Below are 21,582 nucleotides of genomic sequence, written 5' to 3'. Positions count from 1 at the left end.
ATGTGATACTCCTCTTATAACTGAATTGTAAAGAACAAAGTTCTCCTTCTTTTGCTGCTTCCTTGTACATAAAGTTTGGCGCTTTTTATTTTCTGGATTATAATTCAGTATATTTTTGTCTCCTCTTCTATTGGTATTACCAGATGCTGGTTTTTCTTTCTTAGCTTTGGAGGACTCTTTAGGAACTGATGCTGTAACAGAGTAGGCTGAAGCTGGTTTGTGCTCACTGATTCTAGTTTGCCATGTATTGTCTTCTATAAAAAAATACATTTGAAATTCCAGTTTCCTTCATTGCATATTCAAGTATAGTAGAAAAAATTTAAAATAAGAGAAAATAATTAGCTTAGTTATAATATCCTCTTTGATGTATGTTCTATCTGAATGCTGTATTTAGTTTTTAATAACAGGAACTTCTTTCCTAGGTTTCATGTGAATTATATTTAGTCTGATGTTTTAAAGTATAGAGAAGAGTACGTTAGTAGCCAATATCTATAATCCCTTGCATTTGAATACAGAAACTCACTGTTTTCAGCATCTCTGATCCTCAGTCATTTAGAATCAAGTCAGTGGAACATGGAAGCCAAAGAGCTGACAGTCACATGCAGTCCCAATCATTTGGTCCTTTAGGGTTTTACTTAAGAAATATCTTGGCTATTTGAATGCTTCTGTGGCTTTGCTTTTCTGCTTTTTGTAGAAATAATTTCTGCAGTGGATTTTCATCCTTTAGGTTACTACTACTTTTACCTTCATTTTCCTCTTACTTGTTTCTAAATGTTTGGGGTTTTTTATTCCCATCTGCCTGCTCTTTTCTCAAATTAGCAAATGTGGAATACAATGGGAAAGAACTTCTGAGGAGAGAAAATGAGCTATGCAGAATGGTGGTTGATTCATTTAAGAACAAGGCATCCATGCAGTTTAGCCTGCCTGACTTGCTGCTCTAATTTCTGCCTGCAGTTTTTAACTGAAAGGGTATCTTAAGAAAAAAACTTTTGTCAAATATCCCCACGTAAGAATACTTGTGTGGGTAGACATGACAAAATGTCTCCATGGTTTGATCAGATTATCCCCTACTAAAGAGATCTGATGAATTAACTGGAAGCCTGGTGTGTGAGTATATCCATTTAGACACCCTGTTGACAGGGACCAGAGAAGATGCTGACAAAGTCCACCTCTTTTCTCAGTTTTATGTCCTCCTTCAAAAGAAAGAATTTCTAAAACTAGAAACCAGTAATATCTGATGCAAGAGAGTCTATTTTCTCAATTTCATTTAATTCTAGATTTGCATCTTGCTGACATAATGACATAGAGTGGCTTCTACACAACAATTAAAGCTGTTACTTTGTCACCTGTGTAAAAATGTGGTCCTTCTTTCCTATGTGTTATTTCACATAACACTTGATGATATTGGTGGCCCACCAAAGACAGATTTTCATTTCTTTTGGATCTTCCACCAGCAGAAAGCAATACCAGAATGCTCCCAAACAGTAAAATATTGCCACCTCTGACCCCCCATGAAATCAAGAAGAGGAAGAACTTGTCTCAGACTCCAACATCTCTCCTTGGTAACCAGTTTTTTAAAGCTGGATGTTAGGCCGTCCTGGCATCCAGACACTGCAGTCTAAGTGCTGCCATCGATACATTTTTAATGATAGTATAAGAGTGTCTGTAGAGGAGTCCTTCCACAGCTTAGCCGTTTGAGTTAAGAAACCTTGAATTTCATAGCAAATACTGGATTTTTGTATGATGAATAATGCTAGATATATTATGACTGACTTCTCCCATTTTTTCTGCATTTGACTGCATGTAAGATGCCACCTTCAAAAGACTGAGGAGTAATATGTGGTGGTACTTCAAAGGGAAAACCATAGCTCAAGTCTGGTTTGGTTTTGTTTTGTTTTCAAATTTAGAAATATTATCCATTATGCCTCCATCCATCTTTAAAATATTAATGCTTAGTTACAGTTTAGACACGAACAAAGCTTGATGCAGAGTAATAAGAGCTATGAGCAATTGCAAACTAAGTTCTTTTCCTACCACTCTCCGCTTTCATCTTCCTTCTGGAGCTCTGTCTTTGACATCCTATTGTCCCAAGTTTACTTCAGATATATTTTATCTTTAAGAGGAATATTATTGCTTAATTCACTCTTTCAGGAAGTGTATGTTGCATAACCACATCATCTGTCTTTACGGTGATTTTCTTATCAAGGCATATAAGCTGAAGGTGTCTTATTCCATGTATGAATAGTTACAGCCTTCAGTTTTACACCTTTGCACCTTTTGCTGCTTTTTTTCTGTTTAACTATTGTTATTCTAAAAGTCTGTTGTGAGGGCTAATACTGGCTGATGGCCTGTTTGTCTGTGACTAAACGCATAGTTCCCATGATCTCACAAACCCTTCCATCTATTCATACAGGACACAAAACTAATATTAAGGATTAGTAAGTGCATACTTTGGGCAACAGAAAGTTCCTGGATAGCTTTTCTATTCAGAATACATTCTGCTTTGAGATCTATAGGATGATTTACGTGAAAATTAAGTGAAGCCGTAGTGATTTACTTTTAACATGGGGAAGTGGGAGAATGCAGTACTTAAAACGTTGCTTTCCTCCAGAGCTTTTAATGCAGATATGATGTGCTCTTCCCCCCAGACAAATATTTTGAAAATTAAGTAGCAAAATAAAAATCTAGAACTGATCATAGCAATGCTATTGGGTTTAAATGCATCTGACTCAGAAAGCATGTGTGTCATTGTCAATAAGTTATTAAAAGATGATGGGGAGAGGGATCAGGACAAATTATGGCATGCTACTGAAATTCCAGGTCAGAGCAGAAAGGAGCCTTTTACTGCCATGTACTGATTATTGTAGTAAAGGAATGTAGTGTTCCTTGCCCATATTTTAGGATTCAGAATGATTAAGCAAAACTGAGTATTTTTAAACAAAACCACTGCGGCTTGTGTGGCGTTTTTTTCGAAGCACTGTGGCCGTATTAGCTGTGTGCTGTGTTGTGTACCCCTCAGGTACATCATCGTGTTGTTATGAAAAAGTGTATTTTACTTTCACAGTTCTGTGAAGTATATAATAGTGACAAAAAGGGCTTTTATTACTCTTATTAATTTCACTTTCTCTGTCTGTTAAAAGGTGACAGCTTCTCTCTTAGGTTTGCCTTCAAAGTCTTGTTCTCTACTGATCCTGACAGAAAATGAGAATGAGAAGAGAAAGTGGGTTGGAATCCTAGAAGGGTTGCAGTCTATCCTGCACAAAAACAGACTGAAAAACCAGGTTGTCCATATTCCACAAGAAGCCTATGACAGTACACTGCCTCTTATTAAAGCAAGTTTAGCTGCTGCTATTGTAGGTATGTTTGTTTTAACTTTTGTAAGTGTGTGAGAGTTGTTGGAACTTTTAGATGGGTTTCTGTAATGAGAGCACTGACACCTTGAAATAAATTCCTCAGCTGAATTCCTTCATAGGAATTTAATAATGGGAGAAAAATGCTAATCTTGCATTGATATTCAGATTTCTTCATCCACTCGGAGTAATACTGTTTAGTTGTTTAACAGGTTGTTTTAGCAATACGGTATATAGCATGCTTTTGACAGACTGCGTGAACTTAAGTAAAATTGATTTGCTGTTGAAAATCTGTTTGTCCAGAAATTTTTCCAGCTGTTCAAAGTAAACAGTGTGTTTTAAAGATAAGATTAAGTGTAGCTGAATTAATAGCCTTTTTTTTTCCTTCCTGGTTTAGATCGAGATAGAATAGCAATTGGTTCAGAAGAAGGACTCTATGTGATAGAGGTGACCCGTGACGGTAAGTTAGGCCATAATGCATGCAGTAATTACATACAGAATAATGAGCTCCATAACTTTTAGTGCTGTTATAATACAGGTTACACAACAGCCCTTCATATTTAGTAAGTATTAAGCACTCAGTTAATTGATGAGAAGGAAAAGTGAATGTGAGATACAAGCACTAATTTGGTCATTATCATTACATTCAGTTGACTGGCTGAAATTAAAGGGATGAGTTACTGGGCATATTCTGACACATTCTCACCTTAACTGTGTTCCCCCAGCAGGTAGCAAAATGCTTCAGCACACAGCGCACACAGCAGCAGTTGATGCACAGTGAATTATCAGGCACTTAGTAAATAGAACTTGAATTGAGTGAGAAAAACTTGACATGGAAACAGACTTGTTCCAACGTGCACAATCAGAGGACTTAAACTGCCGTGAATTAGAAGTTAGACAGCCAGTGCAAGCAACATAAGAGTTTGTAGACTTTCCGTTCAAGCCACCACGTATTGTTGTCTGTTTCTTCCAGAAATTTGACAACCGCTTATGTTCTGTTTCAGACTGATGATGGCCAAAGCAAATGCCTTGCTTGCCCCTTTCCATTATCTCTTTATTTCACTGACCACATGCTTCCTCCTGAACCTGCTTTTTCCTTCCTGTTCTTAATGCACTCTGCCCTCTGCTTTGGGAAAAACGGGATCAGTTTAGCCTGTTCTTTCTGAAGACTTACCATGTCCATTCCAGAAATTCACACAGAGCATGCTCCAGGTACCACAGCAAAGTGTATGCTGGGTAGTCACTGGGCAGCACAGGCATATCCCTCTATCCTTGAATTATTAGGCATCACAGCTAGGGAGTAAGGGAAGTGTGTTTGCCTTTAACTTGATATACTGAGCACAAACACAAATAACAATGGGAGACATGCCTTGGTATGGTGGGGAAAGCATGGAGGCCAAAAGGATTACTAGCATATGAGCATGGGGATCGTTTGGGGTCAATCCATACAAAATGCAATTTTAAACATGGAAGAGCAAAGAACAAGTCTGGTTGATTTTGCAATCTGCTTCCAAAATAAGATATTCTTATTTTGAACAAACAAATGAACAAAAAAATGAAAAAACTAGTTGAGTTAAACTGAATTTATAGAAGTAAAGAAATATATTTCTAAGAAGCAACACAGATTTAAAATACAATAATCTACTACTATTTACCCTTTTCCAAGTTACTGCAGGAAATATGAGTTATTTCTTTCTCTCTGACTTTAAAAGCCCCAAACATACCCTGTGAAATCCATGCTTTCTTATAACTCCTGAGGCACTCTAAATTTAGACAACACTCTAAATCCATGCTTTTTGTAGTATAAGAGCTAACAGTCTTGACTCTCTGATAGGATTGTTTCTAACAAAATACTTAATGCTTTCTTCACCTGTATTTATAAGCTCTGAGCTTAGGTTCTTCTGGTATCTTTAACTATCTGGGAGTTGAGGATGTTGAGGTCAGTGATACAGATTTATAAAATTAAAAAGTGCCCTTTCCAACTTTGAAAAAAATCACTGAGACGCTCCTGAAATATCCCTTTGATGGTTTTTAGTCATTGTCATTCAAATTTCAAAAAAGATATTTCTTTAAATTTAGCCTTGGTGGAAGAATTTGAATTTCCTTTTTCAATGCAGTTTAGTTTGTGGCTATTTGAAAGTTGGATTGCAGTCATGCTGAAACTTGCATTTCAATGTAAAATAAAGCAGTGAATACAGGTTTTTAAAGACTTACATGACTTTCAAAATCAAATGAAGTCAGGGATGTGGTTTTGGGCCAAAAAGCAAAATGTTATTACTTCCTTTTGCTTAGAATAAGCCATTGCCCAATTCCAGGAGAAACTGCTTTATACATGGAGACAGCAGATATTTGAAATTCTTTTTAGCAGTAATAAATGGCATTCCTTTGAGTAAACTTCCAGTGGTCACCATTCTGTAAGTACTTAGATATAAACGTAACTTTAGATGCAAATAATTCCAGAGATTCCAGTACAGCTTCTTGCATAAAAGAAAATTGTACATTTAATTTGAAAGGTCATTTCATAAAGGAACGATTATCTGCATCACAATGTCATATGTAAATGTGAAAATGAATTAGCAATTTTGGTTTTAAGTTAAAAGATGTTTTGCAGGAGTTTTCTATGGCCAGTTCCTGTGTGCTAATACCATTTTTATAAATTGTAATCTCTTTTTCATTTTATGGCAGTTGTAATTTTCAGTGTTAATTAACTGCCAGCTGCTTATATCAAAGGTCTTTGGTTAGAATATCACTTAGTTCTTGACAAATAAACTAAACTGTAAGCTGGAGTTGGAGCTAGGGGAGAAAAAAAAAATCTTTTCTCTGTGGCAAAGTTCCAACAGCTGATTATTTCATAGAACATTTCTTCAGATGTATCACTTATTTGTGCAAGTGGGGGGACACCACAAAAGCACTTGGCCTCATGATCTAAACAGCCGAAGTCTTGTTACAAAGTTTACGGAATTTGGTAACTTGGCTAGGTTACTCAACTATTACTGAAAAAATGCATATAATTTCCAGTTAGTATTTCTTCTTTTTTTAAGTATCATTCACAAATATTTTGAATGCATTCAGCTAACAGAAAAATGGAAGTGTCATTTTAATATTATTGGCTTACGCGTATTATTTCCTAGTTTGGAATTGCTTGGTCTCTTCTATTTGTACCCCATGAAGTACTCACCATTTTCTTGAAAGTGCCTGTATACCCACGATCCCAAAAGCAGAACACATTGTACCTAACCCCCTTAGCTGCCTCTAACCCAGTTTTAAAAAACCCTTCAAACAGTGAAACTCCCCAGCTTCCATGAGTAGCCTAATTGGTCCTTACTGTGAGGAGGCTTTTCCTGGTGCCTGTCCTAAACCTCTCTTCCTACAGCTTAAGCCCATTCCTTCTTATCCTTTCCCCGTCACACACAGCATTTTTTGCCTTTTCATATAGGTGTTTTAACACCCACTTACTGTATTGCTTTTGTATTTGGCTGAGATATTTGCCGACAGTACAGCATTTTGTATCCTCAGTTAGCAGCATTAAATACTTTATATTTCTTCTCTTTGTGTTCTACTAACTTGGTCTTCCTCCATAATTTACTGAAGATGCTGATATTTTCCTGAAGGTGAGACCCATTTCAGAAGATACAGCATCTTGCAGTGTATAGATAGTACAGATATTATTATATAAAAAATTTTCTCCGTTTATGCCAGATGTTAAGCAGCATTTTCCTGCAAAGTGTTGCTGAGACTTTGTATCAATAGAGTTACAGGAATGCTTTGTTTCCTTGCTTGTTCTGAGAATGAATAATGGAGCATCGAACATGTGTAATAAGTGCTTTTTCTTACCTGGTATGTGTCTGTGTTTAGATTCACTTTGACATCAGTATGTAACACTGCAGTGCTTCCAGGCCTGATGGTTTTCTTGTTTAACTTACAGCAGCTCTTGTTGCCTTTGCAGTGATAGTCCGAGCTGCTGACTGCAAGAAGGTGTACCAGATAGAGCTTGCTCCCAAAGAGAAAATTATCATCCTCGTCTGCGGTCGGAACCATCACGTTCACCTTTACCCCTGGGCCTCTCTGGATGGGTCGGAAGGAAACTTTGACATTAAGCTTGCAGAAACTAAAGGCTGCCAATTGATCACAACTGGAACACTAAAGAAGGGTTCTTCGACTTGTTTGTTTGTGGCTGTCAAACGACAGGTTTTTTGCTATGAAATTCACAGAACTAAACCTTTCCACAAAAAATTCAGTGAAATTCAGGCTCCAGGAACTGTACAGTGGATGACAGTGTTCAAGGACAAGCTCTGTGTTGGCTACCAGTCTGGGTTCTCTCTGTTGACCATCCAGGGAGATGGACAATCTATAAACCTGGTAAATCCTAATGACCCCTCGCTTATCTTCCTCTCACAGCAGGCTTTTGATGCCCTTTGTGCTGTGGAGCTCAGTAATGAGGAATACCTGCTTTGCTTCAGCCATATGGGAGTATACGTCGATTCGCAAGGTCGAAGGTCACGCATGCAGGAACTAATGTGGCCTGCAACTCCTGTTGCCTGTAGTATGTATATGTTTTTCTGTTGCCATATCCCTGTTGCTGCTTTACTTGTCTAAAAATAATCAGCATTGTATTCTATTTTGCTTCGGTTTGTCTTTCAATATCTACAGTTTAAGTTTTGATGAGTTAACAGGATACATAGTTCTTCCTGATGGTAGTTTTGGACTTGGTGATCTCCTGGGCTGAGATCCTGGATGCTGCAAGAAAAGAAGCTCTGTCTTGTTACAGGACACAGAAGAATGAATAATGGAATGCAAAATAACTTTTATAGAGTAGTCCTGGATGCAGGACAGTGCAAGACTACCGGTCTGTGAAACTCTGTAAAGATTTTTGCCCCCTAGAGAGTGTAAATGTCTAGTTGTCTGTAGGATGTCTTCTGTGTCCTGTACTCAAAGTACAATAGAAAGTTGAAGAAGAAATGCAACTGCGACTCTAAAGGTTCATAAAGATAACAAAATAAGAGGTAAAAATACTGCTTTTGGCAGAACTGGTAGCAATTTTTCTCCTTTTGGTTTTATTTTTAGGGGGAGAATTTCCAAAAATAATATAGGCAGGTGGAGGGTAATTTTTCAACCGCTCTGCTTGTTTCAGGAGCGTTGGTTTATCAGCTAGTTAGGATAGAAGCACATGCAGAGCATTTTTCAGTATTCAGTAGTCAAAGGCAGTTCATGATAAAACCAGGATTTCTATTTGGAGCTCAAATAGCAATTTAAATGTTTTGAATGATTGAAGGCAGGAAATAGCTTTTTGTTTAAATAGTACAGCGAGCAGTTTAGGTGCCTGTTGGTTTGATCAGGCCAGGCCTTAATAGCAGTTTGTTTAATTTTAATTGTCTTGAACTGAAATTGCTTGCTTTACTCTGACCTAGTTCTGTACAGAAGTCTGAAGCAAAGACCCAAGGAAACAATGTAGTTGCAAATTTACTTTAAAACACCATTAGCCAAAGCTAATGTTTCCTTTTCCTTTATCAGCTTTACAGTTTTTTGCATTTCAGCAAACTAGACTTGCTAGTTAATGATTTTGTCTGTAACTGTTAGAAGCTGTTCTTACTGTAAACTATTTTATAGCATTCTTGTATGTGCAATCCTCAGTGGCGTTGGCCTAGGGCTGTTTTTGTAGATAGAGCAACTTTTTCTGCTGCCAAAGGAAACTGGATTACTTCCCTTTTTATTAGCCTTGTCCTCCCTCCTCAGTCCTGGTGTCTGTCACTAGCGATGGTGGCTTTTTTTAACTGTCCCATCAGGAGATCATCAAAGTGGAAATAGTTCTCCCCCTGTTGCAGTTTCTGCTGTGGTAAAGGACCATGTTGTAGAGAGGTTTTAGGATATGATGGAGAATTTGTCTCCAGGGCATTCAGTCCCCTCATGCTAGGAGCGGCCAAGGTCTGCACTAAGACAGTCAGCTCTGTTATCTTGGGTGGCCTGTCTAGGTTGCAGTTAAACCAGCTTAATGCACTGGTTCTGTGCTGAGTCAGTGTAGGTGTTGTGGGGCCGCTTAGCTTGAGTACAGCACAGTGCAAAGACTTGGAGCCAGCGGGTCTCAAAGCTATAGTTTGGGCAAGCCCAGTGCACACACTGACGTGTCTCTCTGGGAACTGGTTGAGATCTGATCAAGCTCATCAGCTCTGACTGGTAAGTGCTGGCCTTGGCTACAAGCTGGCCAGGCACAAGCAGTTAGTGTTTCTGTCTGATGCTCGGTGGTCATCCTTGATTTGGACATCCAAGCCAACCGTGACCCCACATAATAAATACTTGACCATAAATCACTTCTGGGATACATATTGATGATAACTGTCCAAGGCTTTCTGTGAATGAATTTAAAAAATAGCACCACAAGCTTACTTCAGTTCTTCTAAGAAGATTCTGTGATGTGTTTAGTGTCCTACTGGGTTATTTTCCTTTTGTTTATTGAAGCAGCTCTTTTCTCTATTAAATCCCATAAATTTCTAGTAACTGCTCTTTACATCAGGACACAATCTTTACATGAGCAGAAGTGTGTTGATATGAAGCTCTAGGGATCTCCGCTTTTCGTTTGACCTAAAATAAACTTGTCTGCTGATGCCTTTTATACTTTAAAAAAAGTTGAAAAGACAAAATGGATTGTGGGCTTTAAGCATTGTGACATTTTTCTGTTAACCTGATGAAAGCAACCCATACAAGAATATCTAAAGCTAGATAATTGTTAGCAAAAGAGGAAGGAAATTGAGAACAGATCCGCATCATGACTTCATGACCCACCTCACAGATGGTGCCCCTCTCTTTTCCCCTGCACACAGCAGATGTATAGTTAGTTTGCTGCCTCTAAAATGAAGTAATCTGCATCTGTAGAAAAGCTAGCTGCTCAGTTACTATCAAGTAGCAAATTTGTATGCATCTGAAAACTTCAGATGCCATTTTGCAATTTCATGAAATCATAATTTGAAGTTTAAAAATACTGAAAGGGTCAAATTTAAATCTTTCCATGATGCTGGCAGTTGTTGTTAGTAAATCTGTTATCACAAAAATATCTGTTTGAAAGTGGGGCTGGGAAAAAGTGTTTTAAAATGTATCTTGCACATAGTGGAAAACTTATAACTATTGAAATTTGCTCAAATGTATGTCAGTTCTGGACTACTGAAACCACATTAGGGTTTTCTGTTTGTTTTTAATCTATGCAGGTTGCAATTCTTTGTATGTAACAGTGTATAGCGAGTATGGTGTTGATGTATTTGATGTTAACACTATGGAATGGGTCCAGACTATTGGCCTGCGAAGGGTAAGTAATTTTCTTTGAATATAGAACTTAATTTGGTTAATTCCAAATGAGATGTTTCCTCACAGTGTATGCTAGGCTTGAGTTAGTTCTCTGCCTCCTTTCTTAAAACAGATCAGACCATTAAACATGGACGGCACGCTGAATCTCCTTAACTGCGAGCCACCAAGACTAATATATTTCAAGAACAAGTTTGCAGGTGAGTATTGAGCAAGGGGAGATATGGGAAAATGATACGAAGCTAACTGGGTAATTTTAAGCAAGGTTACCTTTGTATGAGATGAAACTTGTATTGGATGCGTCTGGGTCAACATGTACCTATGTATGTGAAATTGCATTGTGATATTACAGCAGGAGCTGTCCTCAGCGTACCAGAAACATCTGACAATAGCAAGAAGCAAATGCTTCGAACTAGGAGCAAAAGAAGATTTGTATTTAAGGTTCCCGAGGAAGAGCGATTACAACAAAGGCGGTAAGAACTTAATCATGGTATATAACTTAATATACATGATGACATGCAGAGACTAGGAATGCTAATAGTAAAAATAACTCTGTTCTTTTAGGGAAATGCTTAGAGACCCTGAGCTAAGGTCAAAGATGATTTCTAACCCAACGAATTTCAACCACGTGGCTCATATGGGACCAGGAGATGGAATGCAGGTTCTCATGGACCTCCCACTGGTAAAATACATTTAAAAGGGAGGGAGATACATGTGCATTTATTCTTGCTCAGAAAAATTGTGAAGATGAGCTGTATGGGGTTCAAGTATTATCTCTGTACCAAATTCTTCTTTTAATCATTTTGAGAAAGGTGAACCTTCCTGATGTGCAATGCTTCTAAATCCTGTGCAAGGAAATACTGTTAGCTGGCTTATGAATGAGACACTGAAAGAAACAGATATCACTGCCAGGAGCTTGTTAGTAGTTTTGTAAATAATCAGTCTCTCCTCCTTCCTTTTTCTTGTTTGTCTTCTTAAAATAACAGAATGAATTTCCTTCCCCCTCATCCTCTCAACTTTCTGCTCTGATATCACCTCCAACATGCTTTGAGCACGTCTATCACATGAGCCCTGTCTCTGCTGCAATCTTTCTCCAGAGTGACCATTCCTCACTGCAAGGCTCCCCTCTACTTTCTTCCTCTTCCTGTCCCTCCTCTGCTTCCCTAGCAAGGGTAGGAGTAGCTGCAAACTGTTAGGAACTGGAATGGTGTGCTTGTGGCACTTCACCAATTCTAGAGCAAAAAACAAGGGGGAAAAAACCTAATGCTGTGGAGGTAACTAAAACACATGTAAGTTGCAGTGCTTTATAGCATTATTTTTATTTTGTATTTAAAAAATACAGCATTTTGTGAGCTATTTTAGTGTTAAATCCACGAGAGGAAGGCGCGAAGGTATGCTTTTATGTTCTGTACCCTCCATTTTATAGCTGCTAGTCAGGGTTTCTCTTGTCCTTCTCAGCTAGCCCAGATGAGGGTAATGCATTTGTCCTTTCAGCAGGAGGAGGGAGGAGAGCAGAGCTGTTGGTACAGTCCCTGCCCCTTCATAGAGGGTTTGCTGGCTGACAGGTTCCAGTGGCTGCTACGGGGCTTAGTTCTTTCTCTGTCTTTCTCAGGGTTTGTGTCTGTTACTGAAAATATGTGGATGTGGTCAAGTAAGTTCAGAGTTTTTCTACCAACACTGGGTTGTAATAGCTTCAAAAGCACAGTAAAGTTCTCATGAGTAACAGCTCCTAGTTGGATAGCTCTTGTTGCTGACTAACAAGGTGTTTCATTTCAACTGTAGAGTGTCCTACCTGCTGCACAGGATGAAAAACCATGTCCATCTACAGCTAACCTCTTACGGCAGCAGCAGCAGCAGCAGAGAAACAAAACCTATATTTCATGGCCCTCATCAAGTAAGGCTGGAAGAAAGCTTGTCGTTCTGAGCTGTAATTTATTGGCTTCAAGAAGAGGTGTAAACCTGCCTTTTTTCCTTCTTTCTCTACAGGTGGCAGTGATGTGGGAGGAGCCATGCCTTCCCGAAGTATGTCCGATCCTGACCAGGAGTTTGACAAAGAGGTAAAATAGCTTTTATTAAATGGAGACTGACAATATCCTGTTGCTGTAGATTGTTTTCTTTTTCCAATAAATTAAATTTCTGAGGAAATACTTCATAAAGACCATGTTCTTTATGGAGATGTTTTCCTTCCACAAATGTTTTCTCCAGCCTATAATATATGATTGCAAGTTAGACATGCCAGCCCAAAAGCAAAGCTGTGAAAAGATCTTTTTATGGTGATATTTTAAGAAGTATATTATTTCTTGGATTAAGCTTTGTAGACAAGGGAAATTTGACTAATTGATGAAATGTCCTCAAACCTCCTAAAAATGTTCTTTGGGCTATTAGCATAGAATAGCAAAGTAATACGACTAGTTAAGTAATTTTCTGTGCTGCCTTAAGGAAGACTTTTTGTCACGTAACTTGAGAAGGAATCATATTTTAAAATACGTAAAACTGCTTTTAGCAAGAGTAAAAGTATGTGCCAGTAGTCACCAAACTGAAAATGTCCTGGCTGTACAAAGCTGGTGTCCCTGCATCTAAGGAGAGAAGATGTATGATTTTTGTTTCCTTGATTTACTTTGCTCAAGCATTGCCTGTGCAAGGAAACTGTTAGGAATTATTCCTGGGAGGCAAACTCCTAGATCAAGATCTTTGCATCTTTTTAGCGCTTTTTGGTACCCAACTACAGGCCCATGTAACGTTCTGGATTTTGAAGGGTGTTTTTCCTGAAGCTAGACCTTTGCAAGCAAGGACTTCCTTTGTCGCCTTGAGTAAGCCATTAAAAGCATGTGAAAATAGGGATCTCTAAACACAGATATTTTTAAAACTGTCTTGATTTTCAAAGGTGCTGATGATGGACTATGTCAGTTGACTTAGTTATTCTGCAGCATCCTTCCCAAATTCCATTACATTCCATGCTCTAATGATAATTGCTATTTGTAGGCACAAGTAGTGGTGGATTCTAAGGTTTTTACAACATTTTCTTTTTCGGTAGATCTTACAATTTCTTATGACTTCTTAAATTAAAAAAAAAATAGTAGTTTGAAACTTGAAAAAGGAGGCTCTAATAACACCTTTTGGCTTTATACTATTTTTCCCATGGCTTTTGGCTTTATCGCAGCATGAACTGGATCATGTTAGGATAATCTTGTTATAGATGATCTTATTATTGTTTGAGCCATGCAAAACCTTGTGAATAGCATTCTTGAAGGATGTTACCTTTCAATCTACTTGCTAAATATATATTCCCTTTCTTGAAAATAACTTGCTGCGATGGTACCAGTTTTTCCTGTGCAGTATTTCATTAGCTGTGAATGTGTGCAGTGCTCAGAGTTGTAACTCACCAAAATAGTGGGAAACTTGCCAGCCATCCTGTTGAAGTGAGACCAGTGTGTGAAGGCAAATATCCAACAACTAGTCTAACGCTCGGGAAATAACTATGGATAGACTGTCTTTATTAGATATTGACGTAGGGCGTCTCCAGTAAGTATGTTCTGTTTCCAGATCTCCAGCCTGATACTTGGCAACCTTCACTCTTTTGTCAGGCACTTCACATGCTTGTCGCTGTTGCTGTTTTGTAAACGGTTCATATGCTTGTTTCCTTCCTTCTCACCAAACTAAAGATGATTTGTCCATAATTGTTTACGTGTTTATATGGGCAGATAAATCTACTCCTGGGCTATAAAAATTCCTTAAAAAGTGCAGGCTGGTAAATCCAGAACAACAGTGGACAGATAGATGCATTCCATCAGGAAAGCTTTGCCATGGCTGAAGGAGAGGAGCCTGAGACTTAGCCATTTCCACGTACTTTGCCTTAATTGTTACATCAGAAGGTCACCTTCAGGACTGCACTATGGCCTATTGACGATAACAGAAGTATTTGCATGAATGTTTAGCTATGAAATGAATCTAATACACACTGCTTCGTAGGTGTTGCTCACCCTAATTTTTGAGTGCCTTTGAAAGCTTTTGAGTGTAAAGAATTGATTTTAAGCAAGCATCAATTTTTTTTTTAATGTTTCTCATTAACAGCCTGATTCAGACTCCACCAAACACTCTACTCCATCCAACAGCTCAAATCCAAGTGGTCCCCCAAGTCCCAACTCTCCTCATAGGAATCAGCTTACGCTAGATGGACTGGACCAGTCAACTTGTGACGCATAACACTACTGCTCTCACCATTCCGGCTTCGATCATCCACTACTCCGTGGAGTATTCAAGAGCAGGGCAAAGCTGTCTCAGATGCTAGTGCCAAGACTGACACTGAATCTCTAGTGTTGTACAAGAATAATTATATATCCAGATTGTAGATACAAACTATTGAAATGAAGAAAATTCTTTACTAAATAGCGATCGAGCTTTTTATGCAGAATTGTTCACTGCTCAGTTATGGTTGATTCCTTTCTGCACAGCTGTGACAGTTTTATTGCATAGGAGCATTGAAGGCCACCAGTAAATAGTCTTATTCTTATGCTGAAAAAGAAATAGAGAGAGATACTGATAATGTTGCTACAATATCAGGAATATTATTTTTCTATAGAATGATGCAATGTCTCATTAGCAGGAAATCCTTTTAGACACAATTTGGACCTCTAAATAGGAAATGCGAGCAGGTCTAGTTACATCCTCAGATGAATACACTTTTCCCTTTTTCCCATAACTGTTTGTTTCCTAAATCTTAAGGAGAATGCTAGGAAGCTGTAGGTCGTTTCCAACATCAATAGAATCACCAGGAAGTCAAATAAAAGTTGGTTATAGTTTTGTGGCCTTTTAATTCATTTAGCCATTACATATACAGCTGCATAACTGTGTGTCTATCTTTCTACCAACTTTTTAGTCTTGTACATAGGACTACTGCCAGTTATCTTTTACCCGTACCCTGCTTTTTAGTCCTCGTCAATCAGTCATTAGTCAGGGCTTTTAAAATATTGGTAATTACTGCTGTGACAAAAATTTTACTCCTAGTTCCTGCCTATCTCCTTCTGAGAAGTTGTTTCTCCTGGGTTTTTTGGTGTAAGGACACACTACATTGTTTAGCTAGCAAGCCTTCTCATGGACGCATTGCCCTCGAAGTCTGCTTGATCTAAGGGACTGTATCGCACTAAAACATCAGTCTGTTTTATTGGTTACCAAAGTGGAACGTGAAGGATGTGTAACTGGGGGTGCTGCTTTTCTCATTAATTGTATCCTCACCTGCATGAAGACCCCATGGTTATTAATCAAGTATTGATCATGTAGAAAAATGCACAACACACTCCTGTATATTTTGCTATGGCCCACGTGCAGTGGTGATGTTTTGCGTGTATATTTAATCTCATGCTTCCATGTATTATACATTTAGTAATCAAAGATTTGTGACCATGTTTCATTAAAAACTTGTAATTAATTCAGTGGCTGGCATATCCAGTTTGTCATTGTCACACTAGTGTGCCTTCTGTGCCAATTTTATGACAGTTGGATGTCACTTATTTAAAATTTGGTTTAAATGGGCTAATGATATACCAATGGCTAATGTTCTTTTCTGAAACACTGTATAGGACGTGCACTTATCTTTAGTTTAAACTGAGTGTTCTAGTCAACATTTAATCCTGTTACGTTAAGTGTTCGACAGTACTTGCTCTTTTTCTCATTCTTGATAAAGGGGCTCAGTTAGAGCTGGACACTACTGCTTTGGGGGTTTTCTGGTTTTTACTTTTTTAATGTAAGTCTAAGTCTTTGTAATTATTGAATTGTGAGAACATTTTTGAACAATTTACCTGTCAATAAAGCAGAAGAGGGAGGTTTTAAAGTTCATAGTCGTCTGTCTTGACATGTGAAAACAGTCTACCACCGACACTTGCTTTAGTTTCATGGTAAATTCACTTTGTTCACATGGACATTTTACATAAACTGAAAGATACTTTGAAGCTCCGTACCTGAATGCTGCGAGAAAGGTGTGTGTTTCTGCACGTAAATGCATGTTCAGGAGCGATGGAAGTCCTTTTGGTGGAATACAGTGTTGAAATTTTGTGCCCTCTGTTTGTGTTAGAGTTGTCATTTCATCAAGTCGCTGGCCCTATTAATTCATTTTTAAATGATTTGTATGACTATTTCCTTACGGCCGAAGCATAGTAAGAAGCGCAGGATCTATTCAGGCATCTGAAGTGTGATAAAACAATAAAGACTTTTGACTTGTTGTCAAAGCGATAGCCCCAAAGAAACACTTAGGAACATTTCAGGGATTGGTGTGTGAATGATACCGGGGGTTTTTTAAAGTTCCCCTCATGCTCCGGTATTTGAGCACCGCAGAGCTCACTGTAGCTAGAACAGAGCCAACATCTTCTCGAGCGTGTCCTGGGTAAGCATCCCTCATTCCTTATGGAGTGCCTAAGTGCTCCTGGATTACTTCTTGGTTTGTCTCGCCCATCTTACTCCAAGTTATTTTAACGGGGAAGGCCTAGGTGTGTATTTTGGCCCCTGTTGCTCCTTGCTTGACCAAACCTACCTGGGCAAGGCCGGCAGGCTGGGGCGGGTCGGCCTGGGAAAGTGCACCTGCACTCTGCCCCGGGAATGGGGCTGATAGCTGACAGGAGGTTTGAGGGCTGTGTGCCGGAAGCCTTCTCACAAGTATTCATGCTAATCAGCCTTTGACTTTTAAAAAACATTTCTACTGCTCTTGAGCTGATTTTTCTCTGCTCAGTGAGGACTTCAGATGGCAACAAAGTCCTTAATTATGGGGGTATTAAATCATAGCACTCAGCAGTGCCAGGGCTTGGTTATAATTTAAGCAGGAGAACGTTTCTAGAAAAATAAATTAATTGCTCAGTATGAATACATTATTCTTTCTTTCTTTTTTTTTCCCCCTCAAGTCTGGCCAAGCAGAATTCCTCCTTGAGTCCTCCACCACAGCCCTTTGCAAATCTTCTATTCCCTTAAGACTTCTGATTCTGGTTACCTAAAGAGTCCTCCTAAGCCCTCAGGAGAACTTCCAGAAATGCAGAAATTCAAGACTCGATGTGAAATGTTCCTCTGGCGGTGCACTTTCTACTCCCTGGAGGCTACCAGTCTAGTATCACAAGTGAGGAACTGAGTTATGCAGGGAACAAGGATAATTTGGTCTCTGCCTGTTCCTCTGCCCATTCCATTTTCACAGAGGCATTACGTCAGGTCCCGAAGCTGGGGCAATGGCTGTACCACTCACCAGAACACGTTGGTTGCTTCTAGCACAGATCTTCGCCCCAAAAAGCTGTGTATTTTGGAATACATCCTGGTGTCTTGCGACCCAAGAACTAAACTCATCTGCCAACACCTGTCTACAGCACAGATATGCTGAGAGCAAACAGCTTCCTAAAGGGGTGCAATCTGCTGGGGGGGGGGGGGTGTAAACACTTGCTTTACGTTTGTAGGGTAAGTGCTTAACACAGCTAAGTCAGAGGGGGGAGTTCAGTGTGGAAATGCTGAAGGTCCAGGCACCCTTGTTGTTCTGCACAATGCCAGATTAGGCATCCCTGGGAGAAAGCAGATGCATAAAAATCTTAAGAGCTGGCACTGGTAGTCTAAAGCACTGAGAAGCAGGGAAGCATTTGAGGGAAGAGATGACTGTGGGAACTGAATTGCACCTTTAGGTGCAATTAAGCAAAGTAACAGTCAAAGGAAGGTGTCACATCATGACCACAAACCTTGTCTTGCTGCCTATTTTAAAAGGGAAAAAAGAGATGGTATTCTTGCATGCCAGGCTACTAGAGCATCTCATGTTCCGGTTTGCACCCTGCCTGCTCTGTATGAAGCAGCTCTGGCAGGCAGAAGTGAGGACATACCAAAAAGTAGAGTTCACCTGCCCAGCCTGTGCCTTCAATTGCAGTGGCAGCAGGTCTGGACCGCCTTCTCCTGTCTGCTTGCACCGCTGTAAATGTGGCTCCCCTCTCAATTTCCCTGTACGTACCTCCTCTGCAGCCTTGGGCTCCTCGCAGCTCGTGGGGCAAGAGCTGCAGCTGCTGCCACCCTCACCCAGTGCAGAGCAGCCCCTTTCCTACAGGCTGAGAGCTGCTGCCCCATGGCCTGGGCTCACCGCTGGCAGGGCAGTGCAGCAGCGCGGGGTCGGAGGGGCTCTGGTTCAGGGGAAGGGGTGCCGCGGGCACAGGTACCACATCAGGGAGGCAGGAGGGAAGGCACAGTGGTTGGAAAGAGCCGGCATGATCTCCGTGCTCCCTTGCAAAGCCCTCCTAAACACGTTTCTGGGGATGTGGGGTGATGACGAGACCGGACATCAGCTGCATGCCTGTTGCGGGATGCCGGGGAAAGCCAAACGTTGGGAGAGCGTGTCCCAGTGGCGAATGACGCTCAGACCAGCGTTGCCGGCAGGGTTAGCTGAGGACAGGAGCAGAAGACAGCAGGACGTGCTCAGCAAGCAGGAGCTGCAATGCTGCGCTCCAGCCAGAGGAGGAACATGAACTCAGGAATCAGCCGGTTCCCTGTCCTTGCAGCAAATATTTTCCCTGCTCCCCAGTAAATAAGCTTCAGCACACTTTTGTCACCTGACTACACAGGTTTATGCAGCTTTATTGGTTGTTTTCTCATAGATAAAACCCTCAGATTTTTCGCAGCATCGCCTGCTTTCCAGTTTCTTATGCAGTCCCTGCTCTGCGGTCCGGTGAGGAAGAGCGGTGTGGAGCCCTGCGTGCTGATGGAGGAGATGGCCGCAGCTCTGCTGCCACCCCACAGCGCCTTGGCCAGCTCCTGCACTCCAGTGGTGCCAGCCCCTGCCAAATCCCCTCCCTTTCGCTGCTGCTACCTCCTGCTAAAAAAAAAAATAAATTACAAAAAAAGCACTGGGCCAAGTCTGTTTGTAGGCTCGGTGGTATTTTGAGCACTGCTGCCTGCTGCACTGTCTGAATCCAGATTTGCACGACTTCTGTGAGCGGCTGTAACGCATGGAGGGAAGTCACAATGATACGAGTTGATGTCCATTAATAGTGTGCAGGTTGCTTTTTCTTTTAAGACCCCGGGAAGCAATGACTCCTGAGATCTTGTCATTAACACTAATGCATTTTGCATTAGTCTGTCACAGCAGGGGACCCTTGACTCTCAGGACCAAGAGCAAAACAAAGCCATCAGGTGCCCAGCCCTGCTGCGCACAGCCTCGGCGGCATAAACTACCTATCTAATGCGCTGCTTACCAAAGATGTCTGTGAATTAAATTCCTTGTTTAGGCAGGATCCCAGGAGAGACCCTTACGTACCGAAACCCATTGCGTTACCCTGCCTGCACCGTGGGCTGTCTCCGTGTGCCAGTGCGCAGGGTAGTGATCATGGATACAGCTGCTTTTCCAGCAGCTGTTGGCCCCCGGTATCGCAAACTGACTCTGGTGCTTCAGTTTTTTCTGCAGAGCTCCCCCCTCCCTGCAGCGCTTTCTGTACGAGCGAGCGAACGTGGCTCCTGAAGGAAAAGTACAGAATGTGCTCTGCTAGCGCGCTGACAAAAATTGATCTCTACTTTAATTAAAGCCTCTATTGTAAGTGACCTCGAGCTGCTAATGCATTTTAAAAATGAAGCCTCGCCAGCAGCAAATCCATACACCCCAATACGGAGGGGTGACCAGGCGGTGAGCCGTGCTGCAGGGCGGCCTGCCTCCCTCCGTGCTGGCTGTGCAGTCAGCTGCGGGTCCCCGGAGGCTGTCCCACCGCACGGGCACACGCCTGCCCGCGGCTCACGCTGAAATCCCCGCGTGCCCAGGCGGGACGCAGAGCTGATGTCCTCAGCTGCTCGCAGGTGAAAGATACCATCCTGCCACCATCTTGTGCAATGGTCCCTGTTGCCGATGGGTTATCTTTTCCCTCCCCCAGCATGTGGCCACGGGATGCTCTTGCCTCTTGCCTTCAGCACACGTCGCGGGGATGTGGCCACCGAGACCCCTCACAATCCTGGAGCGAGGGGCCCAAAAATAGCACAGGGAGGGAAGCGATTTGCTCCGGGGCGAGCGGCAAGGGGCTCCTTGGGGGATGGCCCTGAGCACTCTCCTTGCATGGGGCAGTGCTGGGGCGATGGGCTGCCTCATGCAACGGCCTCCAGCATGCAGCACTGCATTGGCCTCGGCCGTGGAAAAATAAATCATGTGTATATGTGTATTTAAAGGCTTGTAAGCTAGAGGAGATTCAGTCACTTGCAATGAACTGGTTTGAAAGGGGAAGAGAGCACAAAAAGGCTCTTACAGGCAGGAATTAAAACACCCATACGGATACGAACGCCTCCCCCTCCGCAGCAAGACCCAGCCACGGTGCGAGGCCAGCAGATGCTGCGGCTGCTCTTGCAGGCACCATGGTAACATCGCAGTGCCAGCGCCTCGCCGGCAAGCAACACACGGGCTGACCGTGCTGCATCGTGTCTGCACAGACCCCCCGGCTGCAGGGTGTTGTCCAGCCTTGTGAGGTCCAGATGAGGGCTTGGGGTGGGGGGGTCTCCCTTGGGTTCACATCCTGGGGGTGACTGTGTGCTGTGGGGTGAGTTTTGGGGACCTGGCCCCGGGTCACTGCTGTCCACGGAGTTGCACGTGTTGCAGGACCACAGGATGGTGGGACTTGGGTATTCCCAACCTGCCGGTGTCAGCCACCGCCTGCAGCAGCCGACGGCTTCCTCTGCTTTTTGACCTGGCTGGTGACAGCTTCATTCAGCACCAAGTGCCTGACAGCTGCAGCAGAAGCTCCTGCCCGGGCAAGTTGCTTTTCATCCCAGTACTGCCGGAGGGGCACCCTCAGGAGAGATGTGCATGGTGAAATCCCAACGGTGCACCCGCCAAGCACAGACCTCCTCCCAGCCCCGACTCTGCCCCGCTTGCAAAGTGACAGCAGCAACCGGGGGCATGGAGGTGGTCTTGTTCACTGCCTGGCTTGTGTTTTGTGTCCTGCCTGCTCGCAGTGCCTGTCACCGG

General features: G+C 41.7%; 1 protein-coding gene across 6 annotated transcripts in view; it reads left to right on the top strand.

Moving 5' to 3' along the window:
- The window catches only part of CDC42BPB (CDC42 binding protein kinase beta), a 99,958-nt gene extending 83,265 nt beyond the window's left edge, over nt 1-16,693 (top strand). For 3 of the 6 annotated variants that reach the window (XM_050898329.1, XM_050898325.1, XM_050898324.1), the window contains 10 exons: nt 3,141-3,357; nt 3,748-3,810; nt 7,297-7,893; nt 10,547-10,644; nt 10,756-10,840; nt 10,993-11,113; nt 11,205-11,322; nt 12,423-12,534; nt 12,627-12,697; nt 14,712-16,693. In XM_050898329.1, the coding sequence (XP_050754286.1) occupies nt 3,141-3,357; nt 3,748-3,810; nt 7,297-7,893; nt 10,547-10,644; nt 10,756-10,840; nt 10,993-11,113; nt 11,205-11,322; nt 12,423-12,534; nt 12,627-12,697; nt 14,712-14,843 (1,614 nt within the window). In that variant the 3' untranslated portion in view covers nt 14,844-16,693. The remainder of the gene's footprint in view (nt 1-3,140; nt 3,358-3,747; nt 3,811-7,296; nt 7,894-10,546; nt 10,645-10,755; nt 10,841-10,992; nt 11,114-11,204; nt 11,323-12,422; nt 12,535-12,626; nt 12,698-14,711) is intronic. The other 3 variants (XM_050898330.1, XM_050898328.1, XM_050898326.1) reach the window with 2 other exon arrangements.
- Nucleotides 16,694-21,582: the final 4,889 nt, after the last annotated feature.

The sequence above is a fragment of the Gymnogyps californianus genome, chromosome 5 (assembly GCF_018139145.2).
Source record: "Gymnogyps californianus isolate 813 chromosome 5, ASM1813914v2, whole genome shotgun sequence".
NCBI lineage: Eukaryota > Metazoa > Chordata > Aves > Accipitriformes > Cathartidae > Gymnogyps > Gymnogyps californianus.
This window is presented reverse-complemented; position numbering and strand designations above follow the sequence as displayed.